This window comes from Ursus americanus, chromosome 21, assembly GCF_024610735.1.
Source record: "Ursus americanus isolate L20-20 chromosome 21, mUrsAme1.1.p, whole genome shotgun sequence".
Lineage (NCBI taxonomy): Eukaryota > Metazoa > Chordata > Mammalia > Carnivora > Ursidae > Ursus > Ursus americanus.
In genome coordinates this window covers 56,829,974-56,853,902 of record NC_142147.1, presented here as the reverse complement: position 1 = coordinate 56,853,902, position 23,929 = coordinate 56,829,974, and the positions used below count along the sequence as shown (strand labels likewise).

Here is a 23,929-nt window from a genome sequence, read left to right as displayed (position 1 = left end):
TTTCCTCCAAATAGCGGTTTAGGGGCCCAGCGTTCTTCCTTCCTGCAGTTTTGCCATTCAGTATTATCAAGATTCCTCTTCCAGCTGGACAGTACGTCGTCTTATTAACAAAGCCCCAACTGACATACTGCTATTCAAACCACATTGAAGAAAATTAGTCTAATAGCCATAACTAGAAGCAATAGTGGCTGAGTAATGCAGGATGTGCCTGGATCGTCACATTCCAGAATCAATTCCAGACAATAAAAAAGAGGCACAAACTTTTGGTGGGCATCTAGTCGTAACACAGATATTAACAAATACCCATGACCTTGAAAAATAATCATATTATGGGTTTCTAGTAACTGGACCTGCTATAAGCTAAACCAGATAATAATTCCCCTATAAGCCCTCACTAAATGAAAGTCTTTTAGGAATTCCAGTGGAAATGTTCATAGCGATTTTAATTACAATCACTCAAGAGTGCTCAGACCCTTTACTATCAACACAGATCAATGTGTCACTTGGCGGCCATGCCATGAAATGTATTTAATTAAAACAAAACCCTAATGGAGTTTCAACCCTGAGGACCAATTATTAAACACAGTGGAAATAGCAGGTTGTCAGAACATCCTTGGAGTTCTGTGGTTTATTATGACCATTTCACTTTCTTCCTGTGGTTAACCATTACCCTGTAATTCAGCTACGACACATGCCATAGTTCAGTAACATTTCTTTAAAAAATTTATCTGTTTATTTGAGAGAGAGTGTGCAGGCGGGAGGGGCAGGGGGAGAGGGAGTCTCAAGCAGACGCCATGCTGAGCATGTAGCCTGATGCAGGGCTCAATCCCAAGACTGCACGATTAGGACCTGAGCTGACACGGAGTCGGATGCTTAACCGACTGTGCCACCCAGATGCCCCCTCAAAACTTTCCAATGCAATCTCTCACGAGAAGTCCCAGTACCTAAAGGAGGAGACTTGAGGGAAATGGGAAGATGCTAGTGCTTCATGTCCAAAGAACATGCAAAGGCTACCGACCCTGACAGGGGACCTTGCAATAGACGAGTCAGGGGTGTGGACATACATGACCCAGGCAGCATTATAAACTCCGGAATTCTTTCACGTCCACATGTGTCATGCAAGTCACTTCTAATCCTCAGAATACATTTCCAAAAATATCACCTAGTTTTGATGGTATCATTAGTAAAGGATATTAAATATTGCAGGGTGAGATTACTCTTTGTTTCAAACTATAAGTCATATTAAAATCAGATTTTGTTTACCAACCAAACCCTAATGGTGGGACTAGGGGAGCAGACTCAATTTTAAAAGAGTTTTCTGTCCCATGGGAGGTATGACAAGAATTAGTAGGGAGGTTTCTTAAGGTTTGAGAGAGTGAAGTTTTCTAAGATGATTGAATCCTTCATGATAGCCCCATTTCAATAATGTAGATTCAGAGCTTTGCTCAGACTTGAATTTCATTTAAAAGAAGTGGCAAGGTTGGGAATTCAGCAAAAAGCATAGCTCAGCAACTAACTGGATGCACTGTTGCATTTGGCTTCCAGCACCTGCAGCCCTACGGTTAGAGTAAGATGATTCTCAACAGAATCATAAACAGAACTTCAATTTTTGCTTAAGGCCAGAATTTCAAGTGGCCTTTTAGTTATCTAATTTCATTATAAACAAGTATCACACATGCATTTGGAACTAGGAGTCCTCACTGCCTTTAGTTGTTGGTAAGAGCTATCTAGTCCCTAACATGCTATGGCTTATAATCCTGTTGTATCAAGAATAGCCCTTTTCAGGGTGCCTGGTTGGCTCAGTGAATTAAGCATCTGCCATTGGCTCAGGTCATGATCCCATGGTCCTGGGATAAAGCCCCATATCGGGCTCCCTGCTCAGTGGGGAGTCTGGTTCTCCCTCTGCCCTTCCTCCTGCTTGTGCTACCCCCCAAATAAATATTTTTAAAATAGCCTTTTCTAGGGATATATGCACACCTATATTTATAGCAGCATTATTAACAATAGCCAAATTATGGAAGCAGCCTAAGTGTCCATCGATAGACGAATGGATAAAGATATGGTATATATATATATATACAATGGAATAGTCAGCCACAAAAAGAATGAAACCTTGCCATTTGCAATGACACAGACAGAGCTAGAGAGTATTATGCTAGGTGAAATAAGTCAGAGAAAGACAAACACTGTATGATTTCACTCACGTGGAATTTAAGAATCAAAACAAACGAGCAAAGGGGAAAGACAGAAGCCAAAGACAGCATGGTACTGGCACAAAAACAGACACATAGACCAATGGAACAGAATAGAGACCCCAGAAATGGACCCTCGGCTCTTTGGGCAACTAACCTTTGACAAAACAGGAAAAAACATCCAGTGCAAGAAACACTCTCAATTACTGAGAACAAACTGACGATTACTGGAGTGGAGGGGGGCAGGGCTGGGGGCGTAGGTGATGGGGAGGAAGGAGGGCACTTGTTGTGATGAGGACTGGCTGATGTATGCAAGTGCCGACTCACTGTACTGTACACCTGAAACTAGTATTACACGTATGTTAACTATACTGGAACTAAAACAAAACTAAAAAAAAAAAAAAAAAAAAGAATAGCCTTTCCTAATACTGATAGAATTAAAAGTTTCTGTCTTTTGCTCTATCTCATTCAATAATCAATCCTCCACTTCTCTATCCTTTGCTAATCATTCTCTAGTATCAGTTGCCATGGGGACTTTCTTTGGTTGAGAACAAACGCAGACTTTAACTTAAAATCAGAAGTTCAATATTGGAAGAATATCAAGTACCTCACAGATTTAAAGAATCAAACCAGGATGTGAGGAAGCGGGAAAGGTTTGGTGGATCAGAGTGGTGGGTAGGGATGCAGAAATCTTCACGCTGCTGCCAGAGCATGACTCGCCTACGACAGTACTTCAGCCCAGGAGTGACGTTCACACTCTTAGCAGCTGGTTACAAAAGGGCCCCAACCAATCACAATGAATAAAAGAAAACATCCATCGTGCCATACGCAGGGCTGAATGTTGGCCCTGCTCCTGCCCCTCTGTCTCCAATCAACATACAAAGAATGAAAAATCTCATTGGCTTAACTGGACCATGTGTGACTGTGGAACGCTACAGAATGGAGAGAGTGAACGTTTCAACAAAGAGCTAGGAAAAGTGTGTGTTAAAGACAACAGATTTCCACGTATATACCGAAAAAATATGTATATATACACACATGCACATACATACACACACACACATATACAGATTTAATATTAATTTTGACGCTATGACTACAAGATTTTACACATTAGGTTTTCCAAGTCACGTATCTCATTTAATATACTGTGGACGGACAGCTCTCCACAGAAGCATACATAGAATTTAGCCCCCTTCTACTAACCAGACAATACAGTGTTGAATAATCACAATTTAATGACCCTGCTTAGCAGGACACTGAAATCCTATTTGTCATAATTACAACAATTTTGCAATAAACATTATTTACATCTATTTATTCCAATGGGACATAATTCCCAGATCTAGGATTACTGTTTCAAAAGGAATGCATATTTATAATGTTGATAGGTCATACTATGTTGCCACCCAAAAAGGAGACAAATTTACACAGCTAATGATCAAGTATCTGTTTTCCCACCCTGATGCCAGTACTGGATATTATCCAGTAGATTTTAATCCATCGGAAAGCCAAGAAAGTTTAATTTGTAATTTCCTGATTAGCGAGGCTAAGAAGTTAACCCATTTTCTCTATTCATTTGAATTCTTCACCAACACGCCTGTCGGGAGGCACTGCCAATTTTCCCCACGGCTTTGTATGTGTAATGGCACTTTGTTCACAAATGACGTGTTTTTTCATATAACTTGTATCACTTTGTCGACTGTCTTTTTTATCTTTTTGGCGCCTTCCACCAGGCTGGAGTTTTAAATCTTTGTACAGGACAGCTTACTCTCTTCCTCATGTCTTCAAGGACCCCACATCCTACTTAGTAAAGCCTTTCTCTTTCTATGTTTGCTTCTTACCTATCATTTCATAATTAGAAATGTTAAATACAATTGCATATTTCTCTGTAAGGTATGTGTGTTTCTTTCTTTCTTTTTTTGAAGAGGATGGATAAGCAACTGTCAAGACATCACTTCCCCAATAATGAAAAACCAGTCTTACTACATACCAAAATCTGAAATGCAAAGAAACCTATTTCAAAAATGTCCTGCTTTGCTTGCCAAATTATCTTTCCTTGTGTAATTTCAACTAAAACTGTCAAAGTAAACATATGCTACTGGGACTCTGTTGTGAATGACAATTTACTAACACATTAACAGTATTGAGTATTTCATCTAGAAAAAATGTATTTCTCCTCTTACTGCCATATTTTCATATTTCAGTAGTTTAGTAATTCCCTTTCACCTCTATTCGTAAGTTGCCTTGTACTTTGTCTTGTTTTTGAAGTGAGGGTTGTATCACACACTTAGAAGTAATTAGAACCTTTTATATTCTTCTCTGTGCCAGAGCAGGGGTTGGCAAACCTCTTCGTAAAAGGACAGAGCAAACACTTGAGGCTCTGCGGGCCATGTTGGCCCTGCTGCGGTTACCCACTGTGCCACTGTGGAGTGAAAGCGGCCACAGGAAAATGGGAGCAAACGAGCGTGGCTATTTGCCAATAAAACTTGATTTGCAGATGCTAAAATTTAAATTTAATGTAACTTTCATGTTGTCACAAAATGTTCTTTTCACTGGTTCGACCATTTAAAAAATTATTTTTTTAATTTAGATGATGGAAAACCAGCAAGACTTAGGTCATTGGGTTAGTTTGCTGACACCTACTTTAGAATGGTTCACCTCAAGGCTGACAGCTCCTCAGAGGTTGAAGAGAGTTCCTTCATAAGCCTAAGTGATTTTACGTAGAGCAAATCTTTCCAAATTTTCTAATTATTGAATAACACGTCAGTAGTTTTAACTTTATGCATATAAATCTTGCTTTTTTTTTGTTTCAGTTCTTTTGTTCCAAGAGGCCTACTGACGCATGTTCTCTACACACGTCCTAAGACTGTTGTCAGATGTGTAGTAAAGCTGAATTCTCTCACCGATAAAATCACATCGCCTTACGTTTATGCAGATGAGATGAAAGCCACAATTCTAACTCAACATTATGGAAACAAGTTTTAAACCACCATTGGCAAAACCTCACTGATTACCTTGAACTCCTGTTCCTGATCTCAACTGGTTTCTCCTGGCCTCCTTCTATGCATCATTTTTGTTCAGACCTGACTGTGGTAACTCTACAATGTCCCAAAATAACGTTTTGCTCAACAGCTGGTCTGGACCAGGCACTGTGCTACGCACATCTTACGTATTAACCCATTTAAAGGATCTCAACACAAGTTTTTACATAAGAAGTGAATGAACTGTATTTACGCTTAAAAAAAAAAAAGTCAATCTGACTGCAGTGTGAAAAACAAACTTAGGAAGGACAACAGAACCAACCCAACAGAGGGAGGGACCAGTTTTCTCACTAATGGAGGAGTCCAGCTGAAATAACAATGTTGAAACTACGGCGATGGGAGTGAGGACGCTCCCCAGAGAAACCTGGGCAGCAGATCCACAGGATTTGATGTGGAAGGCAAAGAGGAGCGTGCCGATGACTCTCCATTATGGATTCTCTGATGGGCAAGGTGTGCGGCTTGCCTGAAGACTTTTCTGCTTTTCTTATAGTTATAGGATCTCTCTCCAGTGTGGACTCTTTTATGCTGATTAAGGTGTCCGATTTGGATGAAGGTTTTCCTACATTCTTTGCATTCATACGGTTTCTTTCCAGAATGGATTCTCTGATGGACACTAAGGGACTGACGATGACTAAAGGCTTTGCCACATGCGCTACATTCGTAAGGTTTCTCCCCAGTATGACTCCTGCGATGACAGATAAGCGATGACTTTGTCTTGAAGGCCTTCCCACATTCAATACATTCATAAGGTCTCTGGCCAGTGTGGAGTCTCTGATGTTGAGTACAGGAGGAGTTATCACCAAAGGCCTTCCCACATTCAATACATTTATAGGGCTTCTCTCCAGTGTGAACCCTCTGGTGTTGAATAAGGTGTGTGGTTTGGCTAAAGGCTTTACCACATTCCTTACACTCATATGGTTTCTCTCCTGTATGAGTTTTCTGATGCTGTGCAAGGTGAGCCTTCTGGGTGAATGCTTTACTGCAAACCTTACATTCATAGGGCTTCTCTCCAGTATGAATTCTCTGATGAGTAGCCAGCTGTGAACTGATGCTGAAGGATTTACCACATTCCCCACATTCGAAGGGTTTCTCTCCAGTATGGATCCTCAAATGACTAGCAAGGTGTATGTTCTGCCTAAAAGCTTTCCCACATTCTTTACACTTAAAAGGCTTTTCTCCAGAATGCACTCTTTGATGTTGAGTGAGTGAAGCATGATGGCTGAAGGCTTTTCTGCAAACATCACATTCATATGGTTTTTCTCCAGTATGAATCCTTTGATGGACAGTAAGGGATGAGCCATATCTGAAGGATTTGTCACATACATCACATTTGTAGGGTTTCTCTCCAGTATGAATTCTCCTATGTTGATTAAGTCCTATGTGATCACTGAAGGCTTTCCCACAATCGATGCAATCAAAGGGTTTCTCCCCAGTGTGGTAATACCTCCAGTGACGGATAAGGGACGTGTTCTGTATGAAAGCTTTCCCACATTCAATACATTCATAAGGCTTCTTGCCAGTGTGACATCGCTGATGTCTAGCAAAGGACGAGCCGTCACTGAAGGCCTTGCCACAGTCATTACATTTATAGGGTTTCTCTCCAGTATGAATTCTCTGATGAACAGTAAGGGATGAGCTCTGGGTAAAAGTTTTCTTACATTCGTTACATTTGAAAAGTTTTTTTCCTGCATAAATTCCTGTATGTTTTATTGCCACTGAAGTTTTGGGAAAATTTTTCTTAACTGAATCACGATTATGAACTCTCTCTTCTGAAATGTCCAAATGAAACCATCTTCCAGATTTATTAAAAGTACGTTCCCTTTCCTTTGAGAGGGTTTTGTTATGAGTGATTGTCTCTTGCCTGAACTGTGTCTCCTGACCTACCAGCTTCCTTTCAAACACACTCTCAGAACCCCAATTTTCTCTGAAAGTGGAACACTCCAAATTCATGTTTGAAGTTCTATCTGTTACTTCAGCGAATGAATCTTGTTTCGGAAAGAATTCCTGGGTCTCATGTATAGATCGTTGGCCTGAAAGATATCAAGAAAACAAATATTTCATTTATTGTGTGCTAGAAAAAAAGGAATTTGCTAAAAGGAAAATTGTGAATGAATTCACTAATTGGTGACATAAACCCTAATTAAACCGCATAAACTATGAGGCTCTGAAACACGTCAAAGGCGGTCTACAGTGTACGTAGGCCCCAGCATGACTTTATACAGGAGCCTACGAGACGTGAGCCAGAAAAGAATTAAATAAATGTGGAATCAGTTATGTATTAGGGGAAAGGAACTGGGAAAATATTCTGCAATCACACCACCTAACTATTCTGACACTTATTGCCTTTCACCTCTCTCCCGCCCTGTCTTGCTTCAATGCCAGAGCAGTCATCACATCATGAAAGCTGTTCCAGGAAGCACACCAAAGCACAAAAAAGAAAAAGTATTCACTAACATCTTTCAAGATTATCTGAAACCTGCTCATTCCCCTACAACCAGAAAATAAGGTTTCTGCTAACCACATCTTATTTGATTAATTTCAACAAAACCCACATTACCAACTGATAGCTGAGGCTCAGCAAACACATAAAATCATTTTTACATTTACCTGCGTGCTTTCATAGGCCTGACACTTCTCTGGCCATATATTAATGAATAGGACCTTGAAGTTTAATTTCTTAGTTCGAAACAACTGTTCTTATAAAAATGGTGAGTGCTGCCATTACATTTAATCACATCATACACGCTACTGAACAAGCATTTGTCTTATGTCAGACTCTAATGCTTACAGGGAGAACTGTATAGCCTGAGGTCCTTTTGCTGAATCACTGAGCATGCACCAAAAATTTGTGCACGTACAGTTATATCCCAATAAATACAGAGAGATGAAAGTGGTATTGGGGAGAGGATGCAGAGAATCAAATGTTCGGAAAAAGATGATCTTAAAAAAGGGAAAATAGTCTTTTTTAATGATATCTAAACACTTAAAGTTTTCCTTCTTAGAACAGTAATAGGACAAGGATGCCCTTTTCGCAACTTCTACACAACAGTGTACTAGACGTTCTAGCCGAAGCAGTTAGAAATAGAAATAAAAGGCATCCTAGTTAGGAAGGAAGAAGTAAAACTGTTATTTGAAGATGACATGATCCCACATACAGAAAACCCTAAAGAATCCACCAGAAAAGCATTAGAGCTAATAAATCAATTCATCAAAATTACAAGACACAAGACCACAACACACACAAATCAGTTTTAAGTTCTACACACTAGGAATGAACAATCTGAAAAGGAAATTATGAAAACAATTCCACGAAGGACAGCATTAAAAGCATAAGCTATTTACAAATACATCTACCCAAAGAGGTACAAGACTGTATGCTGCAAACTGCAAAACATTGCTGAATGAAATTAAGAAGATACAAATAAATGGAAAGCCATCCTGTGTTTGTTCACAGATAGGAAGAGAGCAGGAAAAGATTAAACAACAATAGAAACAAGACCAAATTTGTGATGTGGTACAAATGGGAATAAGTAAAAAGAAAGAACTATTAGTGACACAAGAGGTCAACCAGGTGAATGTGTCTGTAAAGACAGCACCCAACTCAAACCACTGTACCGTGAGAAGAAACAGCCTGCAAACGTATAGGCTGCTGCAAAGTGGGAACAACATCTATCATATTTTGAGACGGCATTTATAGTCATACAGTACGGATGCAAGGAAGGAAGACCCAAGAGAAAGATGGGTGATGAGTACAAAGACACCATTAACAGAATATGAACTCTACATGGATTTAAATTGCGTATTTATCAACATTACGAGTACTCCGAGAAATGCAAATTAAATAAAACATCCATTTTCACCCAGGAGCTTGGCAAAAATTTAAAAAATATAAAATACTCACTATTGATGAAGATGTCTAGAAACAGGTATGCTCATATATTGTTCGTGGTATACCCTATATATTTTTTTTAAATGTATACTTTGATCATGCAAAGAGATTAGTATAAACTGGACCACGGTTCATTACAGGTAAAAACTGGGAAAGACCTAAGTGTTCAAATGCCCTGTTAAGGTAAATCGGTGAAGTAAATTCATATTCATTTATTGCAATACTAGACATCCATTAAAACAATGAAGTAGGACGACATATATCAAGTTTCTGCGGACAAAAATGGAAGGAGAACCCATAAAAGAAGTAATGTACTAGACTACATAAAATGCTAGAGTTCTTACATATCACAATTTTAAAAGGTCTAATTAAACTCTTACCACCATATGTGAAAAAGTGTGAAACAATACATCAAAGAATTAGTATGTTGATATAAAAAAATCACTGGAAATGTAAAGAAAGCTTTTAAGACATGGATAGAGAAATGAATATAAACGAGGTACATGTAACAAAAGGATAAAGAGAATAAACAAATGTAGAAACAGCATTCAATCTCTTTCACAATTAAAAAAAATAACTTCAGGGAATAATCTTTCACTACATAATAAGCAGATATTTTCATCAAAATACCTCGTGCTGGCAGGATGCAATTAATCCCATACATCAAGTCATCTAAGCACTGCTAGAGTTGCTGAAAGCAAACAAAACGTTCAGAGCCTAAAAGATGTTCATATCCAGGGATGTAGCAATCCCAAGAAGGTACAGTTTTCACTTCCATAAAGATACCTGTTGCAAATACCAAAAATGTGAAGTAAGCTCAATGAGCAATGGGATATATGATACAGAATGCATGTGAAAAACATCTCTGTGCATGACGGAGTACACACTATAAGTCCAACTACATGAAAAATAGGTGTTTTCACAACCTGAGCAAGTCTACACTTGCTCTGTTAACATACTGTGGTTATGGGTCACGGTTTTACATTCTGCTTCCAAACAGGCGTCAGGATTACATTTTCTATAACCATTATTTTCTAAAGAAATTTCTTCTTTCCTTTATGTATCAAAAGAGGAAGAGAACCCCCCCCACACACACACACACAAAAGAGGACGAGATTCTCCACTTATATCTCCTTGCAATCCAACTTCTGCTCTCCCTGTCTGACTCAAACAAGGAAGCTACCGGAAATCAATCCTCTCCTTCGCCTCTGCAGTACCCTCCTGGAAATTGTGCAAACTCTACTTCAGCCAGTTCATCCATAAACATGTTTCATCCTTTCCACTGGAGTGACCATTTACAATGACAACATACGTGTAAATTCCCTTCTTCTCCAAGTACCTGCCAGTGCCAAGCACAACGGCTCCCTCAAATAACTTTCAATACGTGGTTCTTACAGGAATGGATGAGTAATGAAATGAGTGGGCCATGTGATCATGAAAAACAGCTCAAAAGTACATCGGGGTCAGGACAGGGTTATGTAAGGAACTGAGCGACAAGAGTGGCCAAGAACAGGAAGAACATTAGAGGGAATGAGCAATCACTCGAGAGAAGGCAGCAAAGAAGGAGGAAAGAGAATAATTTTGAAACCCCAGACCTCCATGTTCTCTCTAGACCTGGAGGGCTTGGTAAAGTCCTGCGCATCTTCTCCTGTACATGCGTGAAGACTCGGCCTCTGGTGAACGTTCTGCTCTCACCTGCAGTGGCACTCCCCACCCCCCCGGGCCCGCCACACTCACCTGAGAACAGGCCCCTTGTCACCTCTCTTTCCACCATCCAGGGCTCCTTCCCGTGCTCCAGCAGCGAAACCAAATCTGGCTTAGAAACACAGGGTCCTGCATATGGGCAGACATGGGGTTCGGTCACACACTTGACATTCTTAAATTGAGAACCAGCTCCTTGGTTTTGATAGAAAAGTATTTTATTAGAGGAAGAAGCAGAAAGAAAAGTGAGCAGTATCTAAAAGACACTGAAGACAATGCTTCAAGCATAACAAAGATACCAACTTTCAACTCTACAAATGTCAAATTCTCATCTTAGAAATCATGACAGAAATTTAGCCCAACACTTCAGAAGGCCCCTCCCTGACCTTCACAATTCAAAACTGACGAATGGGGGCGCCTGAGTGGCTCAGTCTGTGAAGTGTCTGCCTTCGGCTCAGGTCATGATCCTGGGATTAAGTCCTGCATCGGGCTCCCTGCTCAGCGGGGAGTCTGCTTCTCCCTCTCTCTCTGCCCCTCCCCCTGCCCGTGCTCTCTCTCGTTCTCAGTCTCTCTCAAATAAATATATAAACAATCTTAAAACAAAGCAGAAAACAAAACCTGAGGAATGAAAGTGGCAGTTTCTGAAGATAGGTTCAGATTTAGGAGAGGGACATCCTTACCTACTGACCCCAGGTCACCACGGTTTTCCCATACCACATTCTTACAGAAACTCTTCTGAGCTGGGTCCAGTTGCTGGGAGAAGTCCACAGCCATATTCGTGATGGTCACCAAGCCCTGAAATGGTACAAACACACTTTTTGATCAAACGTGCCCACGAACCTACAAAGGCTCGGGGGAGGAGTGTGAAAGAGGCAAAAGGTGTGAGAATTCTCACTTAGGTTCTGCGTGACCCAGGTCACATAACGAATGGGCCTAGTCCTACTGTCTACATGTGGGGGAATAAACAGAGAAAATAGAGGAGAATCTGTTTCTGCCATGGAGAATCTGTAATTTTGCAGGAGAAAAGGACCTTACACACAGTAGGAATTTCCTAACGCAGATTAAAGGTTTCCCCACCTTCAACACGCACGACTCGACATGTCTGCAGGGCTTCCCTCTAATCTTGGATGAGGGGGCGGGTTGAGATCCTGCTCAAAGTCTTCTCACGTCATCACACTGAACATTTGATTAAGAGACTTGTGTGGGATTCATTACAGCTGGACTGTCCCCCGCTTCTAGTGTGCCTTGAGACTGCGTGCTCTGCCTTCCGGCGGGACGCTCTCTCTATGGGAGGCACCACACTCGCACAGACACTTCTCCCCAGCTCCCTGTGGTCATGGTCTCTCCCCTCCAGAAGGGTGTCTTTTGGAAGGATACTGTGTCTTGACTGGAATTTGCCTCACTTACCGGCTGCCTCCCAAACAGAGCACCATAATCCCAGTTTTCCCCTAACACGGAGCATTCCAGACTGTAGTCTGTGAGTCTCTCCATTATCAGGGCTGGGGGTAACTTTTCTTTAGAGATGTCCTTCTTCGCGGGTAACTCCTTGGTCTCCTGCATGGTCTTCAAATCTGAAAGATATTAAGAAAGAACGTTTTCTCTATTATGTATTAATATGAAGAAAACTTCCAAAATGTAATCAGAGGAATTAAAATCCTCAAAAAACCATACCGTTTTGAAAGCTTTTTTATGACTAGCCAACCCTACATTCCCATATTTGTGTAGCTTTCGCCCTAAAGAATACAGTATGAGCTTTCTCACTGAAATCGAAGATGAAATGTGGCTAATATAAACAAGGAGGGAGGGCAGACTAAAGAAGAAAATTGCTATATGATGCTTATTTCAACATTATTAAGTAAAACTGACTTTGACTCTTTCTCCATTTTTCCAGCAAAAATTCCTTCTCTCTCTCTTTTTAATAATGCATCTTTTATTATAATGCCAACTAACAAAAGTTCAAATCCCAGCCTTAAAAGTGCAAGTCTTCATAATGAACTAGAATCTTGGCAAGAGATGAAGGACGGACAGAAGGAAGCTATTTAGCTTCATGAAACTCATTCAGAGCACGTGATTTAGTACGTTACACGGAGAAGTTTCACAGCTCTCCCGTACCCTACGACAATCCTCGAGAGCTGTCGAAGTTCCATCTGTCAGTGGCCTGTCCTGCTCTGTCAATGCAAGGCCTTTCCTCAAAGTATGAGTTCGACAAAGAGGTTTTAGGAGATTCTCAATTCTTTAGAAATTGTTGCCATTTTCTCTTGTAGTAACCTCCAAAAGAAGTCTATAATTCTTTTTTTTTTTTTTAAAGATTTTATTTATTTATTTGACAGAGATAGAGACAGCCAGCGAGAGAGGGAACACAAGCAGGGGGAGTGGGAGAGGAAGAAGCAGGCCCAAAGTGGAGGAGCCTGACGTGGGGCTCGATCCCGTAACGCCGGGATCACGCCCTGAGCCGAAGGCAGACGCTTAACCGCTGTGCCACCCAGGCGCCCCAGAAGTCTATAATTCTGATCCCTAGTCTTACTTCATTGATTTTTTTGTTCCAGAAATAATGCTGTAGTTGAAATCACTATATTTCCAAATGATAGAAATATCATCACAATATCTGTAAATCTGTCAAATCAGAATCTGCGTTCTCTTCTTCTGAGAGCCAGTCACCCCACTGTCCGGTCCTGTCTGCACTGGGAGAGCCCCTGGCACCCAAATCCATAATGGCCCCGCCCAGACCCAACTCCTGGCCTTCTGGTCTCTTCCTTATAATTCTAACGTTTCTGCTAAAGGCTCTACTCTCGTTCTTGTTTCTCTGGCTTGAAACTGGGAGTGATTTTTCTTCTTCCTCTTCGGGCCCTATTTATACTTACCATACATAGCAGTTTCTACTTCACTTAAGCTCCATATAGATATGCCCGACTTCCCGGGTGACATGGTTAACTCTTCAATAGCTTACACTCATCCACCAACCCGCATCTGACGGCCTTACCAAACCGACAATAAAAGTCAGTGAAATAAGCCTACGCATGATACAGTCATTTAATCAAAGAGAAATAAGATAACAACAACAACATCAGTATCAGTTAAGGACTGTTTAAAGAACAGGCAAGATTATGTAAGCTTGAATGACAAAGGGTCTGAGAAGGAGCCAGGGAGAAAAACGGGATCCAGAGGGGAAAGAAGGCATGTTCAGAGGGAGGGGAGCAAAGGTGGAGAGGAGATTAGGGAGGATGAACGTCTGGGGAGCCCGTGCTGAAGAGGCCTCAGTTTTCCCTCCAGGCCTGGGGGCTCGGGGAGAGTCTGCTGATGATCCTACATGGCTGAGGTCCTGAGCTGTGACCCGCAGGGCCTTCCCCCCAGCTAGGCCTCCCATGCTCACCTGGGCACCGGCCTCTTGTCAACTTTCTCTTCACCATCCAGGGCTCTTTCCTCTGTTCCAGCGAGGAGATCATATCGGGCTTAGAAACGCAAAGTCCTAAGTACACAAGAAGCAATAGGAGGTGGTCACGCTGTGGGTCTGTGCAGACTTGAGATGCGGCCCCCCCAGCCTGATGAAAGAGTGGCAGTGCAGGGCCTGGTGCTAAAGGAGTAAAGGACTCTGAGCCACAGCAGCAGGCAGGGGAGAGGTAGGAGAACTGGGGTGGGGGGCCCCTTACCCAGCGAGACCAGGTTCCTGTAGTTCTCCAACATCACATCTCTGTGCAGAGTCCTCTGGGCAGAGTTCAGCCACTCCCACTCCTCTCGGGAGAAATCTATGGCCACATCCCCAAATGTCACCAAGCTCTGAAAGGACAAAACCACATTCTTGCTCAGTCAGTGCTCATGCCCCCCCCAGACTGGGGGTTGTTATGGACTGAAATGTGTCCCCCAAATTCATACGTTGAAGTCTAACATGTAGTACCTCAGAATGGGATTAGTTTTGGCAACAGGACCTTGAAAGAGGTGATTAAAAGTTAAATGAAGTCATGTGGTCGGGCCCTCATCCAATCTGACTAGCGTCCTTAGAAGAGGAAGAGACACCAGGAATGCGAGTGCACAGAGGGAAGAACGTGTGGGGACACAGTGACAGGGCGGCCATCGGCAAGCCAGGGAGAAGACTCCGGGGAAGCCAATGCTGCCAGCACCCTGACCTCCGACTTCCAGCCTCCAGAACAGACTGGGAAAGCAAGTGTCTGTTGTTTAAGCCCCTGGTCTGCTGTATGTTGATACGGCTGCCCGAGCAGACCCATACAGGGGTCTAAGGATTAGCTCCTTCTCATTTTGGGTGTGAGACTATGCATACAAGGAATAACATCCAGAGAAAAGAGAAAAATGCAAAGCTAGCCCCTGCCCCTGGAGAAATGGCAGTTTCATGCAGCTGTACACACAAGAGAAACATCTGCCATCAGTTCAGAACAATAAATAATGGAGGCTCGACTGTTCCACGCGCAACAGGTACCCGAGCATTTTCCGATGAGGACACACGAGTGGCCTGGATCAGCACAAGGATGGGGAAAGCGACCTGAAGAGGAACCTCCAAAGGCACAGAAGACTAAACCTCAAAGTGGGTTCTAAGGATTTCGATTTCACTGTCAGTGCTCATTAGACGTTAGGCATTCGCGTTAATAACAGTTTTAAAAAACCTAACAAAATCTTTATTTCTGAAATAAAGATGAGTGTTGAACAAGAATGGAAAATACTACAAAACACCTTTCAGGATCAGGGTGCCGTGTCAGAGAAGCTGGGGGCTGCCGAGGAGGAGCCGTGAACACAGACGCGACAGTGAGCACGTTGCCTGTCTCACCCGCTGGGATTCTTATGTAGCGTATTTGTATGATTCCAGGTCCACCAATTCTGATACTTCCAAAGTATTTGAAACATAGATCTAATCCAAATTCTGACCCCGGAGAGCTCACCAGTAGCTGCCCTCTATATTGAAAGGACCAGCAGCCCTGGGATTGTAAAAGTATATACTGAAATCAGGAAGCAGGACAGTCCGACTACCCGCAGAGCCTGGACGCAGACTGCAGCACACGCCAGGGCTGCGATCTCAGCTAGCTACTTAGCCTCTCTGTCTCGGAAAAATCAACAAAACCTCACGGGTCGTGGCTGAACAACGCAGCACGTGCTCAGCACTTGGAACGGGCAAGGCGCCCTGAACGTGCCACGTGAACGTCAGCGACCGTGCTGCTGGCCAGCAGCTGAACGCCCGCTTACAGCTTCACGTAATTCTACTGGAAACAAAGGCCCTCTGAGGTTCGGTGTCTGCTGAATCATATGCTATCATGTGCTCTCTAACCTGCACGAATTCTGAAGGTATTTTTCACCAAATTGTGTAAAGACGAGTCAAGAGGGTTCTGTAAATATATCTTGATTTGTGTGAAGACAGGAAACTCTTGACACATAAATCTCCTACATGGGAGACGGAAGGGCCCCACGCCACAGAAACTACCTGCGAGTACCTGCAGGAAACAGCTAAGAACTGCTTAGCGTGAGCCCTGGGCAAAAGACGTGCCCACAGGCCTACCTGAGTGAGCTAGTCTCGAACAACGCTGGTCAGCTCTCACTAACAGCGTCAAGTTGGAGCAGCGGCCAGGAGAGCAGAGGAACTGCTGTGCGGGCGGAGTCCACAGCAAGAGCGCTCACTCTGCTGGGAAGGCTCGGCTCCAGCTCCCTGGGCCGCCCACAGCCACCTGCACCAGCAGTTAAATGCCTTCAGATTTTGAAAACTGTGTAGGACACAGGGGGATCTTCCAGTAGACTGAAACTCAAACATTTCAATGCAGATGCTAAGTGGAATAAGCCAGACACAGAAAAACAAATACTGCACAATCTCACTTGTATGTGAAAGCTAAAGCAGTCATGCTTCCAGAAGCAGAGAGTACAAGGGCGGCTGCCGGCGGCGGGGGGAGGAAGAAATGTGCAGGTGACGGTCAAAGGGAACAAAGTTCAGTTACGCAGGACGAGTAACGTACAGCATCATGCCCATAGCTAACAATGTGCTATTATACCCTTAAAAGCTGCTAAGAGGCTAGATCTTATGTTAAATAGTCTTGCTAATAATAATAATAATAGGAGGAGGAAAATTTGGAAGGTGATGAATAAGTTTATGGCTTTGATGGTGGTGACGGTTTCACGAGTATATACTTTTCCTCAAACTCATTTAATTGTGCACATTAAAAACGTGCAGCTTCCTACATGTCAATCATACCTCAATGAAGTGCTTAAAAACAAACAAAAAAAACACAACCATTTCTTTTTTTTTCTTTTTAACATTTATTTATTCACATAATCTCTATACCCAATGTGGGGCTTGAACTCACGACCCCGAGATCAAGAGTTGTATGCTCTTCTGACAGAACCAGCCAGATGCCCCCCCAAAAAACCCATTTCAATGCAAATATTTTCAACTGTGTTCAAAGGTATAGGTGTTCAGACACATGCTACTTCTGTGTTTTTATTCTGACCTGATTCTAAAAGCCAGTTTTTCACAGATTCCAGCCTTACAGTTCTAAATACGTGCTCCTTGCCTGGCAAGTCTTGGACTTATTTTTTTCTGATATTCAAAATCTTTTCGGATAGTCTTTACTAAAGGAAATATTATTTAAAATATAGTACATAAATTGTATACAAATTACAATACCTTTTTTAAATCTATAATATCTTTCCAGCATCTTTACAATAACTTTGTTAAGTCTGTTGGCGCAAGAGAAAATAATGCCCAATTTTCTTGGATTTGTTACTATTTTGTCATTGGCAAGAAAACGGAATAAACAAGAATATGGAAATGGAATTTGGGGCCCCTACTACACAGAAGAGTCTAAGTTCCAATATTCTCTTATACTTGGCAACTGGTTTTTTGAGGGGTCTGATTTTTTTTTTTCCTTAGTAACAAATGCCCCCTTCTCTAGCTCTCTACTCCTATGTTCCAGAGGCACGTAGCATTAACAGTGTATGTGTAACCGTCCAAGTAAGACATTTTCTCAGTTTGTACAGACTGCCCTTTAGGTATAGAATCAATGACTTCTGGGGGCACCTGGGTGGCTCAGTCGGTTAAGAGTCTGCCTTCAGCTCAGGTCATGACCCCAGGGCCCTGGGATGGAGCCTGCTTCTCCCTCTGCTCCTTCAGACTACCCACCCCCGCGCCCCTCCCCCGCTCGTGTGCACTCTCTCTCAAATAAACAAATAAAATCTTTAAAAAAAGAAAAAAGAAAAGAAAAGCAACTGCTTAAAAAAAAAAAAAGATTCAATGACTTCTGTTAGTACTATGATCTGAATGTTTGTGTCCCCCCAAAATCCATACACTGGAATCCTAACGCCCAGTGTGATAGCATTTGGAGGTGGGGCCTTTTGGGAGGCCCTTTGGTCATAAGGGTGAATCCTCTTTAAGGGTCTTCGTGTCCTTATAAAAGAGACACACTACGCCCCCCCAAGCTCCTTAGCTCCTTCCCCCACATGAGGACACGGAGAGAGGGTGTCAGCTATGAAAGGGGGACACGAAGCGGGTCCACATCAGCCACCACATACACTCTGCCAACACCATAATCTTGGTTCTTCCCAGCCTCCAGAACTGTGAGAAATAAATGTCTGTTGTGTAAAGCCGCGCAGTCCGTGGTGGTCTGTGATAGCAGCCCGGACAGACTCAAGGAGCTAGCAAACGTCTTGTACCGTGAACAGTAACAATTACCGCTCACAGCGCTATCACGATATTCCAGACACCATTCTATATACATACATATAAGCTGTTCAACCCCACGACCCTGAGACTTGGCACTGGCACTGCTCCCACTTTATAGATGAGGAAACACAGAGCTGTAACCTGCCCAAGGTCACACAGTCAACTGCACAGCCAAGATTCTGGACTGGGCAGTCTGGCTCCACAGTCCACACCCTTAACCCCTACATCAGACGTCAGCAGTCTTCTTGTAAAAGGCCAGAGGGCAAATATTTTCGGCTTTGGAGGCCAGACAGCCTCTGCCACAATGCCTCAACCCTGCTCTTGCAGCACGAAAGCCACCACAGACCACAGCTAAACCACGTGTGTGCCATGCTCCAAGGAGACCTCATTGATGGCACCAAAGGCAAACTTACGTCATTTTCACAGGATATAACATACTGTTTTTCATTTGTTTCAATCACTGGGAAATGTAAATACCATCTGTAGCTCATGAGCTATACAAAAAGCAGTGGCAGGTCAGATTAGGCCAGTCTGCCAAGCCCTGTCCCACACCCCATGTTGTTGTTACTGTGCATCTCCTGAGGGGCTGGCCCGTAAGTTTCTAGACGACAATGACACGAGGATGCTGACAGCTAACACTCACTGAGATCCCACTATGTGCCAGGCCCCTTTACGTTTTTCTAGGCACTTTATGTGCATTCACTTAATTAATCCTTAAAAGAACCATATTAAGCCAGTACCATTATCATCCCCATTTTTACAGATGAAGAAAATGTGGTCATTTAAGTTGCCTTGAGGTGACACAGTGATTAAATGCTAACGCTAGCATCGGAACCCAGGCAGCCTGGCTCCTTTGTTCACACCTGTGAGCATGACACTAGCACGTCTCTACTACAAGGTTCCAGTCCAACAACAGCCATGATGCTTGCTATCCCTTCACCCTGAAACAGGATCCACTGGGCAACATGGCTTTCAGATAGAACAAATTTTCTCCAACTCATGTCCGATCAACCTGCTTTATTCAAGGGCATGCAAAACACTCTCAACTGTGCACATCCTATTCTTATTCCCATCGTTAGTGTGGACGAGTGTGGATTTCCAAAAGGGTTTCAAAACGTCACACTACACCAGAGAGAAAACATAATGAATGGCACACCCAATATAAGAATTTGATCTGCTGGTCTCACTCTTAATAAAGATGAGAGAGAGAGATTAAATACACACAAACAGAAAACAAAAGCAATTCTATCCTTACACAAAAATACTTTGTATTAATAATCCACCGGAAAAAAATGAATGAAAGCCTTTTCTAAGAAAAAATGCATTAAAGAGGGATTTTTTCTGGTTCAGTTCAACTCACTTAATTTTTAAGGCACATGAATGAAAAATTGGTAATTTTTTTCTTTTTGGGTGAAGTCTACTTTCTTTTTTTTTTTTTTTTTAAGATTTTAGTTATTTATTTGACAGAGAGAGAGAGACAGCCACCGAGAGAGGGAACACAAGCAGGGGGAGTGGGAGAGGAAGAAGCAGGCTCTCAGCAGAGGAGCCTGATATGGGGCTCGATCCCAGGACTCCAGGATCACGCCCCGAGCCGAAGGCAGATGCTTAATGACTGAGCCACCCAGGCGCCCCTGAGTCTACTCTTTTTAACACCATAAATTCTAGCTTTTGAGGCTCTATTGCTGTTCCATCTAAATACAACTCTTAAAGTATTCTGATTTCATGTCAGTTTAATTAACTTTAATCCACAAAGTAAGAAAAACTTCTAGGAATGTATTCATAGGAAATAATCAGGGATAAAGCACATTTCCAGGTATAAGAGTGATTATTATAATACCATGTCAAATAGCAAAACACCGGCTACAAAAGAAGCTTACACATTCCTCCACCAAGTGTTTTCTGAATCAGGCACTAAGGGTGCGACGGCCCAAAACCCCTGCCTGTGTCAAGTGAACCTGGAGCGGAAAACCAGATGTATGAAGTAAATATACAGCACGTTGACATGTGCTAAGAGTTTAAAAAAGGCGTAAAGCAAAGAAGGAGATGTGAGGAATTCGGGTGGGAGTCTTTGAAGCTCTAGACAGAAGGATCGGGAAAATGAGAAGGCCATTTTTGAGGAAGCAAAGTGAGTGATGGAGGAGGATGGAGAATGTCAGAGGTCCAAAGGGCCAGGTCAGGTAGGGCACTGTCACACATGAAGGATTCGGGGAAGCCATGGAAGGTTCTGAGCAGAGCAGGGCCCAGCAGTTAGAACAGACCCTGCCTGGCTGCAGCACCGGGATGCGACTGCAGAAGCGTATGCAGAAGCAGGAGGTCACGGAAGCAGAGTCGAGGGCCCGAGAGTAAGATAACAAGCACGGAGGCAGCGACGGAGGCACTAGGCATAACGATAATCATCAGGTTACGAAGACAACATGCAAATAGTGCTGACAGGATTTGCCACGAGGCAAACATGGGCAGTAGTGAAAGAGAGGAGACAAGAATGACGCAGAGGTTTCTGGCCTGAGTAACTGACAGGATGAAACTGCCACAGTCTGAGACAGAGACAACTGGGGGAGCTGCCAGGTTGGGGGGAACCTCAGAATTGAGCCGTGAATGTGTTAGGTCTGAGTTACCTATTGAACATGCAAGAGGAGTCGTCCAGTTGGACGCACAGGCCTGGAGCTCAGAGGGGGGGTTGGAGCTGGAAAGGTGAATTTGGGAGAAGCCTGCCTGTGGCTAGTTGTTACAGATGAGAACAGGCCAACCTCCTCAGGGGAACGTGTGCAGACAGACAAGAAAAGACCCAAGAACATCACCCTGAAGCACACTGACAGTTGTGGGTCTGAGAAATGAGGAGGAACCAGCAGTGAAAACTGAGAAGTCAGGAAGGTGGGAGGAAGGCCGGATGAGTCAAGGGAAAAGTCAAGGGAAAAGAGGGTCCCACTGGAGAGCAAGGGATGAGCTATTTCAAGAGTTGGCAGCCACCTGTTTTTGTAAATAAAGTTTTATTGGAACACAACCCTGTCCATTCATTTACCTGTTGTCTGTGGCTGCTTTAGTTCTAGAAGGCAGAGTGGAGCAGCTGCGGCAGAGACCTTACGGCCTGCAAAGCCTAAAATATCTACTATTTAGCCCTTTACAGTAAAAGTCTGCCAACCCGACCTCCTTCAAATGCCAATGATAGTCCAAAAAGACCGAGGACTGGGCAGTGCATCTGTTAACTTGCTTAAAAGTAGCCTGGGTGGGACAACCGGAACCTGGTTCATATATTTACGAGCCGGCATCATATTTATGAGACAGAGGACAGAAACAAACAAAACTATTTGTTAGCATTTTAAGACGCCACCCAATCAAGTGAGAAAAAGGCAGCCCTTCACACTGCACCAGTGCTGCCCTTCCCTCTTCTGCCTGCCAAACATCCCCTCTCCCTTCAAAACATGGCTCCAAAATCACCTCCTCGGGGAAGATCCCCTGCCCTTCCATCACAGGCAGCTAGAGGCAAAGAGCTCCTTTAGTCGGCTCTCACCTGCACTCGAGCAAACCTTGTTTGCTTCCGTCACTTTCCACCAACAGGCTGTGAGCTCCTTGAGAGCAGGGACTGGGGCTTAGCCATCTGTTTCTCCAGGGACTGGTACCAAGCGGATACTAAACAAACCAGGTACAGCACTTGCCCCAAGGAGTACCTTTCAGCTCCATCAGAGTCCCTCGGAGAAAAGTAGCACAGCGAGGGGCTGAATCACTTCACCAATGAAGAATGAACACTGAATGGGATGAAGAGGAAGCAGGGAGGGAGGCCCTGGGCTACCCCTGTAGCCCATCACTCACCAGAATGTGAGAAAATGGGAATCAGCTCCCAGGACAGGTCTCTTAAACTGAAAACTTTTAAAAGAAAATAAACATTATTAAGTCCTGAAAAGCAAAACTGCATTTCAGAGAGGAGAGTGGAAATGCCAACTCACCTGAGACATGACTTTCAGTTCTGTTCTTGTCCCTGCTGCCTCCTGCTTATGCCTCCTCTCCTGGAGAAGGGCAGTGGCCCTGGAAGGAAGAGCTGGGGAAAGAGAAAGGAGTCGCTGGAGACCGAGACTGCACTTCGCTCCTAATCACCAGCCTGGAAACGAACGGTCCCTTCCTGCTCTTAACTACAAACCATAAATCGGAAAGGGCTTCAACAGGTTGGAGAATCAAATGCTCGGGCTCGAACGGATGAGACCAATTTTGAAGGGACTGATCTGAATACGACTGTCACTCTACCTAGGGACTGCCACGGAAGGAGAGGGATTTCCTCTCTCTGGGAGCACGAATTAGGATGGTGTGGGGTCGGGCTGACCCTGGGCAAGTCATGGTCCCTCCCTGCACCGCTGCTTAATGCTCGGACTCAGGGCAAACTTCCAAACCTTTGGATTCCTGGGATCTACAGCCTCAGAGCCTAGGACAACCATTCACCAGCACATGGGCCCGAGAGGTCCTTTGCCCCAAGACCTCACCCTCCCCGCACTCTGTGGGGGTGAATTCGTCCCGGTCCACCAGGCCCGACCACCTGTCACTCTCACCTCGGTTCTCAGGCCCCGCGGTCACCGTTCCTCGTTGGCCTCTGGATGGGGGCCCATTCCTTGCGCGCGGCCTTCCCCGGGCAGGGCGGGTGAAGGCAGCCGGCGTCCCCGCACTCCGGCCTCGGCCCGCCCCGGGCTTTGTGCGGGGAGCGCCTCGCCGCGGCGGGGACCCCCGCCCGCGGGCCCCCGCGCCCCTGCCCGCACTCGCCGCCCCCTGCATGTCCGCGCGGCGCGCGCGCTCGCTCCCCCCACCCTCCGCGGGCACGCCCGGAGTCCAGCGGGCCCCGCCCCGCGCCGCCCCGCCCCGCGGCCACCGCGGCCGCGGAGCCCCCGACCCGGCCGGCCGCACGAACCCGGGCCGCGGGCCGCCGCCGGAAGTGGGCGTGTGCGGCCACCGCAACGCCCCCTGGGAAGCGTAGTCCCGGCCAGGGCTGCGGCGGGACTGAGCTGAACGCAGGCCGCAAAGCGCCGGCCCTCCCTGGGCCTACGCAGCGTCCGTCGTCTCGTCTCCCGGCCGGCCGCTTCCGGCTTTTCGGGACGGCGGCCTCCGGGTAGCAGTCGACGCCCGGCCCAAATCTGGCCGGAAGTACAGGCCGCCGACGGACAGACGGCGCCCCACGGGCTTCTGGGAGTCGGCGCTGGGTTCGGATTCGCACAGGCGCAATTCCACGGAGGGGGCGAGGCTGACGGCGAGGGGCGGGGCCGCGGCGAGGGGCGGGGCCGCGGGGAGGGGCGGGGCCGCACGGCTGACGAGGGAGGCGCTGGGTAGCGGCAGGCGGCGCGCTCCCCGGGTGGGCGTCCCACGGGTGTCCCCGCCGGCCGAGTGCGGGGACGCGCGCGGCGAAGGGCTGCGCTGGGCCTTGCCGGTGTCCACAGTGTGGTTCTACTGGGGGCGTGTGAGCACGGCGTGCCTTCGCGTC

The 23,929-nt window shown here is 44.8% G+C and overlaps 1 protein-coding gene across 1 annotated transcript; it reads right to left on the bottom strand.

Moving 5' to 3' along the window:
• Positions 1–3,228: 3,228 nt before the first annotated feature.
• On the bottom strand, positions 3,229–23,283 carry ZFP28 (ZFP28 zinc finger protein). Its single transcript, XM_087853257.1, has 8 exons — positions 23,010–23,283; positions 22,416–22,507; positions 14,474–14,600; positions 14,197–14,292; positions 12,234–12,397; positions 11,507–11,621; positions 10,863–10,958; positions 3,229–7,266 (listed from the first exon to the last, which is right to left on the bottom strand). Exons 1-8 carry the CDS (start codon positions 23,227–23,229, stop codon positions 5,564–5,566), a joined length of 2,613 nt encoding a protein of 870 aa, XP_087709383.1. The 5' UTR covers positions 23,230–23,283; the 3' UTR covers positions 3,229–5,563.
• Positions 23,284–23,929: the final 646 nt, after the last annotated feature.